The sequence below is a fragment of the Seriola lalandi genome, unplaced genomic scaffold, assembly GCF_002814215.2.
Source record: "Seriola lalandi dorsalis isolate HSWRI2012SDOR001 ecotype SW California unplaced genomic scaffold, Sedor1 jcf7180002054902, whole genome shotgun sequence".
NCBI lineage: Eukaryota > Metazoa > Chordata > Actinopteri > Carangiformes > Carangidae > Seriola > Seriola lalandi.
In genome coordinates this window covers 792688-804753 of record NW_019525454.1, presented here as the reverse complement: position 1 = coordinate 804753, position 12066 = coordinate 792688, and the positions used below count along the sequence as shown (strand labels likewise).

Genomic DNA, 12066 nt, shown 5'->3' with positions numbered 1-12066 from the left:
AGGTGGAAGCAGGAGGAGGAAACAGAGGAGGAAGTAGAGGAGGAAACAGAAAAGGAAATACAGGAGGAAACAGAGGAGGAAGCAGAGAAGTTAACAGGAGGAGGAAACAGAGGAGGAAACAAAGGAGGAAACACAGGAGGAAGCAGAGGAGGAAACAAAGGAGGAAACAGAGGAGGAAGCAAAGGAGGAAAATAAGGAGGAAGCAGGAGGAGGAAGCAAAGGAGGAAACAGAGGAAGAAACAAAGGAGGAAGCAGGAGGAAACAGAGGAGGAAACAGGAGGAGGAAACACAGGAGGAAGCAAAGGAGGAAACAGAGGAAGAAACAAAGGAGGAAGCAGGAGGAGGAAATAGAGGAGGAAACAGGAGGAGGAAACAGAGCAGGAAGCAAAGGAGGAAACAGGAGGAGGAAACAGAGGAGGAAACAAAGGAGGAAACAGAGGAGGAAGCAAAGGAGGAAGTACAGGGATATTAGAGGGCGTTTAAACAGAAATATGAAAATTCAGTCCAGAGGAAACTGCTCCCTTGGCACAATAACAAATCATCTGAGACTTGACTGACATTGTTATATATTATATCATACTATGTTCATATTATTTTAAGTCATATATTATGTCATATATCACAATATTACAACCACCCTGTGAGTGTGTGGTCATACTGTCGCCTCTGTTCCTCGCCTTCTGTTTATAACTGACGTCTTTTCTGTCGTTGCAGTACCATCAGTGACCACTGGGACACTGCGTCACATCTATCACTACAGTCATGATCAGAACCTGCAGCACAGGAGCTTCAATTTCTGACATCATCCTCAGACCACACCTCCCTCAGGACTACACCGTCCTCACCTGAGCAGCTGGAGATGTCGTGGAAATATCTCTACCTCTGTAAACGTAGCGCTCTGACTCACCCGGAGCTCCACCCACTTGTCGAGGAGTCGCCGGTCGTTGAATTCGCACAGTAGACCCGAGGAGGTGATGCAGAAGGTGGAGGAGGCCTGTCGGCCCCGCCCACATGCCACATCACTGAAGAAGTTGTTCCTGAGTTCTCCCAGCAGCCCTGAACGCCCCAGCAGCGGGACAGTGGCGTTGACCTGGACACACACAGAATGATTAACACACACAGTCACAGTGCAGCGTCCTCTGACCAACAGGTGAGTGGTTGACAGGTGAACCTTGGAGGTCTTGCCGTGGTCCAGATACCAGAACTTGACATGGCGGTTGCCGGCGGTAACAAAGTAGGAGCTGTCATCTGAGAAGGAGACGGCCGTCACTTTACTGGAAACTTTATTGGCTGCAACGACGATGTTTTTCTGTTAAACAGACACAACAACAACAACAACAACACCTGTCAGCAGGTAAACAAACATCATCTGATGTTTTTCATTATTTTAACTTTTGAACAATAGAGATAAAACTGTCCCTGTCAATGTTTAATGTTTAAAGTCAATACATAACATACACAGTAAAGGTGTTTAACACACCTGCACAGGTACACATCTGTAGATACACACTTCAATAAAACTAGAATCACCTCCTCCTCCACTCAGACTGGCTTCAGGTTACATCTCTGTGTATCCAGAGTCAGATCAAATATTAAACATTTGTGTGAAGTTTTGTCATAATTTCTGTGTGAAGTCCACCTGTGACAGGTGTGTCAGTGCAGCTCAGGTACCTTCCAGTTCCACACGTTCACCATCATGTCGTGCTGGTATCCCACACTGACGATGTACTTTCCATTGGGAGAGAACGCCACGCAGGAGACGCCATATTTATGTTCCTGCAGCTCAGACACCTGGAGACGCTCTGACACCTCCCACACCCGCACCGCCGGCATGTGACCGCTCTGAGGGGGGGGGGGGGGGGGGGGGGGGGGGGGGTTGTATTTAAATGAAATGTAAACACATCTCTGCAGAAACCTGTGAACGTTTCTAATCGTTCAGGTGAAGGAAAATATATAAAGAAACAATAAAAACAGTGAAGCAGATAAAAGACAAATCAATATAAATCAATAAGTGTGATCCATGAATAAACTGATCAGTCTGATCCAGATGTTCACACAGCTGTAAATCAGCAGCACACTCACCTCTCCTGTAACAACATATTTCCCATCTGGAGAAAAAGCCAACGTGGTGATGGCCTTCCTGTAAACACACAGAGGTCACATGACAACGTCACTATTTGACATCAGAACCACAGAAAGTCTCTGGCCGCAATGACTCATGGGAGCTGTAGTTGTGGCAGCCAAACAAAAAAAAAAAAACAACCATTAAATCTTTTGTTTACAGCACAGAGTAGGATTCCTTTAAAATGGTTGAATGAAGATCGACATCATGAGTTCATGTGTTTGTGTTCATGTGACCTTTTGTTTGGAGCTGGCAGCTGATTGGCTGATGAGGTTTTACCTGGAGCTGTTGAAGATGTGATGCTGTTTGTTCTTCCGAGGATTCAGGAGGACGACAACACACCTGCAGACAAACACACACACACACACACACACACACACACACACACACACACACACACAAGACAAAGGGGGTCACAGCAAATAATGATCTGATTCAGGTTTCAGTCTTTGAACTAGTTCTCTGAGGAATAAAAACTGTTCATGCTTTTATTTTGAAAGAATCCTGACTTCTTTGTCTGAACAGGAGTGAAAGTAAAAACATGTGACATGAGACCAGGACCAGACCAGATCCTGGGTCAGCCTGTGGTCTCAGAGTCTGAGCAGGAAGTGGTTCAGGTCCGACAAACTGAGTCACCAAACAGAGACTCATTAAAGCTGCACACTGTTTATACAGCAGTGTGTGTGTGTGTGTGTGTGTGTGTGTGTGTGTGTGTGTGTGTGTGTCTGTGTGTACGTAGGGGTGTGTGTGTGTGTGTTTATTTTCTCACAGAGGAGTTTTTCCTAAAACCAGTGGAACCAGAACTTCAGGTTCTGGTCTGAAGTTTATTGATATTTGTGACAACACAGATCAACCTGACTTCATCATCACCTGTTCTCTGTGACCTGCTGCTGGTTTTGTCAGGTGAGTTCAGGTTCCGGCTAAAACCCGTTTCTGGAGCTGGTAACGAGACTAAACCACCTCATGTCCCTGTTTCTTCAGAAGCTTTTAACAGACAACATTTCCCATCAGCCCACAGGCCAGGTGAAAGGTCACATCTTTATTTATCAAGGGCGGTGTCTCTGTGTGTGTGTGTGTGTGTGTGTGTGTGTGTGTGTATGTGTGTGTGGTGAGAGCAATCCAGGTGTCCCCTCTGCTCCCAGTGTTTATGCTAAGCTACGCTAAGCTAAGCTATCCCTGTCCTGACTCTAACACACAGACATGAATGGACTGGATCTCACAAACCACATGAACACCATCAGTGTGTCTCATGTGTCTGTAGGTAGTGGCCAGTGCCGGGCTGAACCAATCAGTTTGCAGCTAATGCTAACGTGTCAAAGTCCAGAAAACACCAGAAGAAGAAGAAGAAGAAGAAGAAGAAGAGGAAGAAGAAGAAGAAGAAGAAGAAGAAGAAGAAGAAGAAGAAGAAGAAGAAGAACAGCTTCTGTGTTTACAAGACAGAAAAAGGGAAAAGCCTCCAAATCCTGAAATTCGACAAATACCAGAACAACCAGAACAAGAATGTATCAGCTGACGGGCTGCAGGATGTATTTTGACCTTACAGGCCACCGTACAGACACCTCATCATGTCTATACATAAACATATTGATCGACAGAGCTCTGACTGCAGCGATCACTGTGCACACCTCAGACTCTGAGATCTGATTAGACCTGTTCATGCAGGTCGACATGTAGAGTCAGCTGAGTGCAACACACACACACACACACACACACACACACACGTATAATCCCTGTGTGAGTCATCAGGCTGACAGACAGAGTGTGTGTGGTGATAAACATTCAGTGATAAGTGTTGCTGACGGTCCACAGCTGAGTCAGCAACCAATTATATTCTTCCTCATCAACACACACACACACACACACACACACACACACACACACACACACACACTTGGCTGTTAATCCTCCACGGTCCTCACATGAAGAAACTTTAAAGATCCTCCATCATCATCAGTTTCCAGGTTTCAGTTGATTTCTATGAAAATCTACTTCTGCGTTATTGCTGCTGCGTTCAAGGACGCTCCAACATCTCAGCACTGAGACGGAAGCTGAAGACAAACAATCAGCGGACTGAGCTGCGACTGGGTCACACCTCTCAGAAATCACATGTCTGAGTTTTCATGAACTCACCATTAGTTATTTAGAGCTCACACACACACACACACACACACACACACACACACACACACACAGTGTAACATGCACGTGTTCAGGTACAGTGTGTACCACAGACCACTGACCCAGCCCCTCCTGAACCACATCTGCAATGCAGCAGAGAGAGAGAGAGAGAGAGAGAGAGAGTGAGAGAGAGGCACTGGTCTCTCGCTCGTCTTTCCTCTCTCTCTCTTTGAGACAGTTTTATATAACAGAGCTGATATATGCAAATAATTTATTTCCGTCCTCCGTTCATTCTGTCTTTCCTCCTTCATCCTCCTCAGTTTCCTCATCAACATGATCGTTGTTAAAGGAGAAGAAGTCAGAGAAACATTGATTATAACATGACGTTTTTTTTGGGGGGGGGGGTTTAACTGTAATTAAATATGAATTAGAAGAGACCTCAGTGTCTGTGCAGGTTCTTTCTTCTTCCTCTGAGACTGTCACATTCTAGACACTGTTGTTATGAATGTCTCTCTCTCTCTCTCTCTCTCTCTACATACATTAACCTACATAGCCCCCCCCCCGTAGCTCCACTGACCCACTTCCTCTCTATCTATCTTTCCGTGTTAAACTGACGTCTTTTCATCCGTAAACTGAATCTGAATTTTCTGACCCGAACATAAACCGACCAATCAGCAGCCCCCGCTCCCCCCAGGCTCACAGCTGATTGGACGGCTCAGCGGAACGGATGGTCCTGGGAGCTGGACGGCTTCCACGGCTCGCCCTCTGACATTCCCATCATTCCTCTGGACTCATCCTAGAAAATAAAACTGTGCCAGGCTGAGCTGTGTGTCTGACCTCCGACCTCTGACGTCACTGATCCACACACACAGTTCAGTCAGTTGCTGCTTTGTGGAGGAGTTTGTTCATGCAGACTGGAGACCTGCACACACACACACACACACACACACACACACACACACACACACACACACACACACACACACACACAGTCAAACCTGGTCCTGGATTTATCAAACTGTGACTATTGACTTCCTCTTTCTATTTCCACATCATCTACACATCAAACGTCTCCTTGTCTCCATAGCAACCCTTAAGTTTCCAGAAAACCTCACTGGTCTGTCTACAATCTAAACAAACATCTCGGTTCAGTCTTTCATGTCCAGGTCCAGGTTCCAGTTGTGTCCAGATCAGCTCAGCAACAGTAAAATCAACCCTAGACTGCAGAGCCTTTCAAGAACCCTTAAGTAAATCCTTCAGAAGAAACATCTCAAACCCCCTAAAACAGTCCTGAAACATCCTCAAAGACCACCAGAGCCCCTTAGAGAACTCCATGAACCCCCAAGTGATCCTGGACCCCCCAAAACACCCATGAAATTTCCTCAAAAACTAAAGAGCATACCTGAAGAACTCCTGAAACCTCTGTCCGGCCCAAGTGACCAGCTCAAGACCACTACAACTCTTCAAGAGCTGCTGAAAATTCTAATATGGGGAATCCTTGGACTGTCCAAAACACCCTTGGACCCCATCCCCTCAAAGACCGCTGAGGCCCAATAACTCTAAGGAACCCGTCAGGCCATGTGCTGCCTTTAAAGACCACAAAAACTCTCTGAAGAACGCCTAGAACCTCTGAAACAATCCTTGACAACAAACACAGAGACTCCTAAAAGAAACTCAGGCTGATGTGAACCCCTAAAGGTCACAGGAAGTCTTGAATAAGCCCAGAAACTTCAAGACTTCTACAACCCCCTTTGGTCCCCTTGACAAACCAATGATGTCCCTTCAAATGCCCTTAACATCGCTCACCATCGCTCTCTGAAACACAAACACAGACTCCCAGAACCCACTCAAAGACCATAGATTCGGCCTTCATTCACTCCTCAACAACTCCAGGAACCTGCAGAGACCCATGTGACCCCCAAACACTTCATCAAGAACCCTAAATCCCTCTGAGGCACCCCTATGTTCTACACCACATGTGACTGACGCCTGAGAAAGTAAATGAAATGAGTTAGAGTTAATGAGATAGTTGTGGATTCAGTGACTAGTTCAGTGAAGAACCCTTCAAAGAAAGACCGGCAGCAGACGGGTGTCTCGTGGTAAGTATCAGTACCATGGATCCTCATGGACCGCTCTGTACGTATGTGTGTGTGTGTGTTGCCTGTTTAATCTGATAATCTGATCATGTCGTTAGCCTTTAAAGTCTTTAGCAGTCAGACACAGAGTTTAATCCTCTGTGTGAAGACAATCAGTAAACACACAGCAACTCTCAGTGCTCACATCTTTATACAACACATGGACTCTACAGAGTAATATGGATTAAATATATCACAGGATCATATAACTAATGGAGCATTTCTCACAACTAACGACATCGCTAACCTACGTAGATCCTCGTGTACTGAATTAAGTTACGTTAGCCAGCTAAGAGAGTTTGTTGAACGATACCTCGACTGAAATAACACCAGTATAAAACATGGTGGCTAAAGTAACATATGATAATAAATTTAAAAAATGCTGTTTGTCACCTTAATGGGTTAAAGTTAGGTAACAGGTTAGTTTTACTAGTGACCGACACCAACACAAACACCAACCAGACACAGTGTTGGCGTTGCTATGGGAGACGACAGGTTTAGCTGAGAACAATTACATATTTATTTCAATGTGTTTGTTGTTCCTTTGTGTTCGAGTTCAGGTAATCCACACACACACTACTCACTACTACTCGACTTACTGTACACTTTAATTCCCTTCAGCCAACAGACTTCAACAGTGGCCTCCACTTCATCTCATTTCACCACTCAAACTTCAACTGCTCTCAGATTTACACTTTCACTGACTCAATTCTAGCTCCCACTTGGACTTCCTTCAGTTTCCACTTCAACTCCTTTTGGTACATTTTAGCTCATCTAACATTTCCACTGCTTTCATTGACTACACTTCAACTGAGAGTCCAGTCCTTTCACTGATTCCATTCCAACTCACATTTTACCTTCCTTCAGTTTCCACTTCAACTCCTTTTAGTAGATTTTAGCCCATTTCAATATCTAACACTTCCACAGCTTTTACTGAATACACTTCAACTGAAAGTCAAATGTTAACTCTTTCAGGGTGTACACTTCCACTAAAAGTTCAACTCCTCTCAGCACACTTCATGTCATTTCAGCACTTCGCACATTTTTTCCATCTATCACACATTTAACGTTAAACTTCAACAGACGCTTCGACTCCTTTTAGTTTGGTCCAGCTGTTTTCAGTGGTTACATTCCACTTCAGCTGATTTCACTGGGTAGTGACAGGATCGGTGGTACTCACCCGGCAGGATAAGCCAACAGTCCGGTCCGGGGGTCGCAGGCCAGCGCTCGGTTCCCTGGAGCTGTTATACCAAGCACCTTCTCCAAGGTCACCTGGAGGACAAAGGTCAGAGGTCATTGGTTACAGTCAGACACTGGTGGCATCAACATCCACCTGTCAGTTTGTTATTAGTGTGGTACATACTATATAATAACAGGATTAAACTGAGTTCCTTCACATGGAACCGCTTCTACAACCTCAGCCCCTGTCCTCCATTAGTCCCCCTTTGTGCTGTGGACTCGTGCCTTTATTACCTGTTACCTGTTGTTACCTGTCCCAGCCCACCTTTAAGCCTGTCTTCTTCATTTGTTCTATTAAAGTAACTCCTGCCCTCCCTGTGCTGCTCCCCTCAGCCATGACAGAGCGGTGTATCAGTGCAGGAAGCCGCCGGCGCAGAGCCACAGACAGGAGAGTCTGACTCAGCACGAACACTCTGTCGGTTTGAGTCCAAACATGGGGTTTGTTGACGAGAAGAAACTTTAACTGAGCCTGATTTTACAGTGACCTTTTTTACAGCACACACACTCACTTCATGCTGCATGCTGCCAACGTGCCCTCAGGACACTGGATTTCCACTCGAGCATAACGAGTCTCCCGTCCAATCAGATTGTTGCTTAGTCCATCAGTGTCTCAGCCTCTACACGAGACTGAACTTGACTCACTTCCTATCCGACTGAAAGTTTTTCTCTCCTCAGGGCTGTTAGCGTGTTAGCATGTAATCAGCCGCCTTCATTGCTGTGCTGTGCAGTTAGATGCTAAGCTAACAACATCAAACTACAACACTGAGTCTGTACTGTGTGTGTGTGTGTGTGTGTGTGTGTCTGTGTGTGTGTGTGTGTGTGTGTGTGTGTGTGTGTGTGTCTCCTCTCACATGACTCTCCCTCCTTCTGCAACAAACTCTATTCATGTTTTCACTCGTTTAATCTCTGAGCTGAATGTTTGTCTGATGAGACTGAGCACACTTCAACGGGATAGAACAGAGTAGAATAGAACAGAATAGAATAGAGCAGAATAAAAGATAATCAAATAGAAAAGAATAGAACAGAATAGAATAGAATAGAACAGAATAGAATAGTTTGAACCCATCTTGAAGAACAGGTTACAAATGTTTTTACAGCAGCATTAACAACCTTCTCGACCTGTGACACACTCAGTCACTCAGTGTTTTATCCTTCAGTCACTTCCTGTTCTTCTATTTGGATTTCCATTCTCTGAGTTTGTGTCACATTAAAGTCAAACTGATGAAACGCATCAGGATGAATCATCAGCTGACTTTATCTAACAGTCGTCTCTCACATTCACACTCACTCACACTGTATCACTGACTCACAGACCCTCAGGAGAAACAACTACTTCCTGTTTCATCTGGAGCTCCAGCCACTGTCGGCTTCTACGATAACCAGTTGATATTTACTTTTGTCAGCTGATCATGTAAACAACAACAACAACAACAACAACAACAACAACAACAACAGCAGCAGCAGCAGGGAGGGTTTGTGAACAAGTCACCATAAACTGCTTCTGGACGAACATGTAGTTTATCAGTTTAACATTTTTAAAGTTTTCTCATCTGATCACCTGCGTCTCCGCTCACCTGTGTGAGGGGGTGGAGTGGAGCATCCTGTCGCTACTACACAATCTTTACTCAACTCTGTGGTTCTTATGCCAACAAACAGGACAGGCAGCAGGATCCACCGGAGCCTGACGCTGTCGCTCTTCCCAGACGTCATGGGACCAGCAGCTCCTGTTTGGTCACGCTGCGTTAAACAGAGGCCGCTCGGCGTGACGCCGGCGAGCTCGTTTCACTCCGGAGAATTAACATGAATTCATCCGTCCAGCGTCAGACTGAGGAACCTCCAACAAACGCTTCAACTCAGTTTGTGTCGAACTCCATGAATTCACAAAAAAAAACAAGAGTCTCTAGAATAAACTTGTTCCCTCAGATTTACCTTGTGACCTTTTTGTGGTTCCTGACCCTCAGGTTGGAAACCACGACCTCTGAGCAGACCTCAGTCCTAGTTTCACTAACTGGTCCTCACAAGACACAAGAAACACACGAGGACTATGGGCTATTGTTTACATAACACACACACACACACACACACACACACACACACACACACACACACACACACACACACACACAGATTTTGAATGTGACAGACGGAAGCCCTGCAGGAACACATGGACAGGACCAACCGGACAGACCGGACGCTCAGTGCGTCTGTTACTTCTGTTTCACTGAACCTTCAGGTCTACAGTCAGACCAGGTAACCCAGCCTCTGACAGACGTCCTCAGGTGTTCTGGGTTCTGCAGGTGTGATACCTGAGGGAGGACAGAGGGTGTCTGTCACCCTCTGGGTCGTTGTTTGGATCCAGATCAGTTTCAGTCTGAACAGAGACCAAATAGATCTGGATCCATACTTGTGTTGACCTGTGAGTCAGCTGATCACCAGCTGATCACCAGCTGATCACCTGCTGATCACCTGCTGATCACCTGCTGATCACACAGCTGGAACATTAATTCATTAATGAGCTGAATAAAAACGTCAGTTTCCTGTTTGTTACAGGAAGTGGATCTTTGACGCCTGTTTACTGTTTCGTGTTTCATCCAACAAACGATCTGCAGATCGATCAATCATCAAGATTATCATTACTCACCGGTCCAACCCTGGATGTTATTATTTTTATTTCCTGGTATCAAATGATTCATTGATTATAGATGAATTAATAATTGATTATAGGTGAATTATAATGATGATGTCATGACCAGTTTCAGCTCAGGTTAATTTCTCATCAAATCTGATCTGGGATCTGAAAATGCAGCTGATCTGGTTCTTTATTGTTTCCAGCTGAAGAGAACAAACTGAAAACACAGCAGAGATCTGCTGCGTGCCTCAGTGTGTGTGTGTGTGTGTGTGTGTGTGTGTGTGTGTGTGTGTGTGTGTGTGTGTGTGTGTGTGCAGCCTGCAGTGAAGCTGAAACACTTATAATAGAACTGTATTTATATGAAGCTCTTTTCCATCGACTGTAACAGGAAACACCACAGTGACAGAAGAGACACGATGAAGACGTCTCAGAGAGGAGGACAGAGGAAGAGACTGAGGACAGAGGAAGAGAGTGAGGACAGAGGAAGAGACTGAGGACAGAGGAAGAGAGTGAGGACAATGTTAGAGAGTGAGGACAGAGGAAGAGAGTGAGGACAGAGGAAGAGAGTGAGGACAATGTTAGAGACTGAGGACAGAGGAAGAGAGTGAGGACAGAGGAAGAGACTGAGGACAGAGGAAGAGACTGAGGACAGAGGAAGAGAGTGAGGACAATGTTAGAGACTGATGACAGTGTTGGAGGACGTGTGTGGACAGAGGACAAAGTCAGGAGGTTATTTGACTTTAAAAAAAAAAAATCAAGGTCTTCAATAAAATAAGGACATTATGGGACAAAAGAGGACATTTTTAGGAGGAGAGGACATGTCAGTAAAGTGAGGACTTTTATTCTGAAGGTGAGGACAGAGTAACGTCCAGCTGTGTCCTGCATCACTACATCATGTTACTGTTATTAAACGATAATAAAAACAATAGTAGGAACGTTGTTCCAGCCGATACGTGACGCTGTTACGGTTAATGAGGCCAATATAAAAACAATAATCACTGATTAAACGTAGTCCATATCAGTGATTTAATGAGCTCATTACACAGAACATAGATAAAATCTGCCGCGTGCATGTGCGCGCGCGTCTACTGCACCTTGTCGCTGAGGTCCTCTTTGTGCCGCGCGGCGCCGCTCCTCCTCCTCAGTTTGATGGACGGGGAGCGCAGCAGGTTCTTGATGCGGCTGCGGATCGTGCCGCTTCCCTCCGCGGTCATCGCGCTGTTAGCTGCCCGGCTAGCTGCCTCTATCAGCGGCTGGAGTCTGTCTCTGTCGCTCTCTCCTCCACCGCTGCCGCTACTGCGGTCATGCCGTCTGCGAGCCGAGCCGTGCCGGGCCGGAGGATTCAGCTAGCCTGGCTCTGGTTCTGGACTGATCCGGGTCACGGGCTCCGGTTCCGCCGCTGCTCCGCATCTTATTTCTCCGCCGCAGCGAAGAACCGAGAGACACAGCGGATTCAACAAGAGCCAGACCGGACTGAGCCTGACGCACCGCCGGCGTCAAGACCGCATGCGGCAACCTCACTGACACTTCCGGTCTGGGTTTTCAAGATAAAACTACCAGGAGTTTGGGCTGACAGCTTTTAAAGAATACTTCAGCTTTTCGTTTTTAATTAAACTATTCTAATTACAGAGAACAACACATGTTAACTGACAGTTTTAAAAGCTCAGATGAAGACACATGTGTGTGATGAAGACACAGATGTGAGATAGAGACACAGATGTAAGATGAAGATCTGCTCATTGCTGCTCACAGGTTTAATTTTGGCTGATTGATCTTCTTCCTTCTGTGGAGGGAAACAGGAGTCTCCACCTGCTGCTGCGATT

At 45.7% G+C, this 12066-nt stretch overlaps 1 protein-coding gene across 1 annotated transcript in view; it reads right to left on the bottom strand.

Annotated features, from left to right (window-relative positions):
* The window catches only part of mapkbp1 (mitogen-activated protein kinase binding protein 1), a 39026-nt gene extending 27323 nt beyond the window's left edge, over positions 1–11703 (bottom strand). The window contains exons 1-7 of the mRNA XM_023430382.2: positions 11338–11703; positions 7556–7647; positions 2402–2464; positions 2083–2140; positions 1672–1842; positions 1172–1309; positions 908–1090 (exon numbers count right to left, since the gene is read on the bottom strand). Coding sequence (XP_023286150.1) covers positions 908–1090; positions 1172–1309; positions 1672–1842; positions 2083–2140; positions 2402–2464; positions 7556–7647; positions 11338–11457 — 825 coding nt within the window. The 5' untranslated portion in view covers positions 11458–11703. The remainder of the gene's footprint in view (positions 1–907; positions 1091–1171; positions 1310–1671; positions 1843–2082; positions 2141–2401; positions 2465–7555; positions 7648–11337) is intronic.
* Positions 11704–12066: the final 363 nt, after the last annotated feature.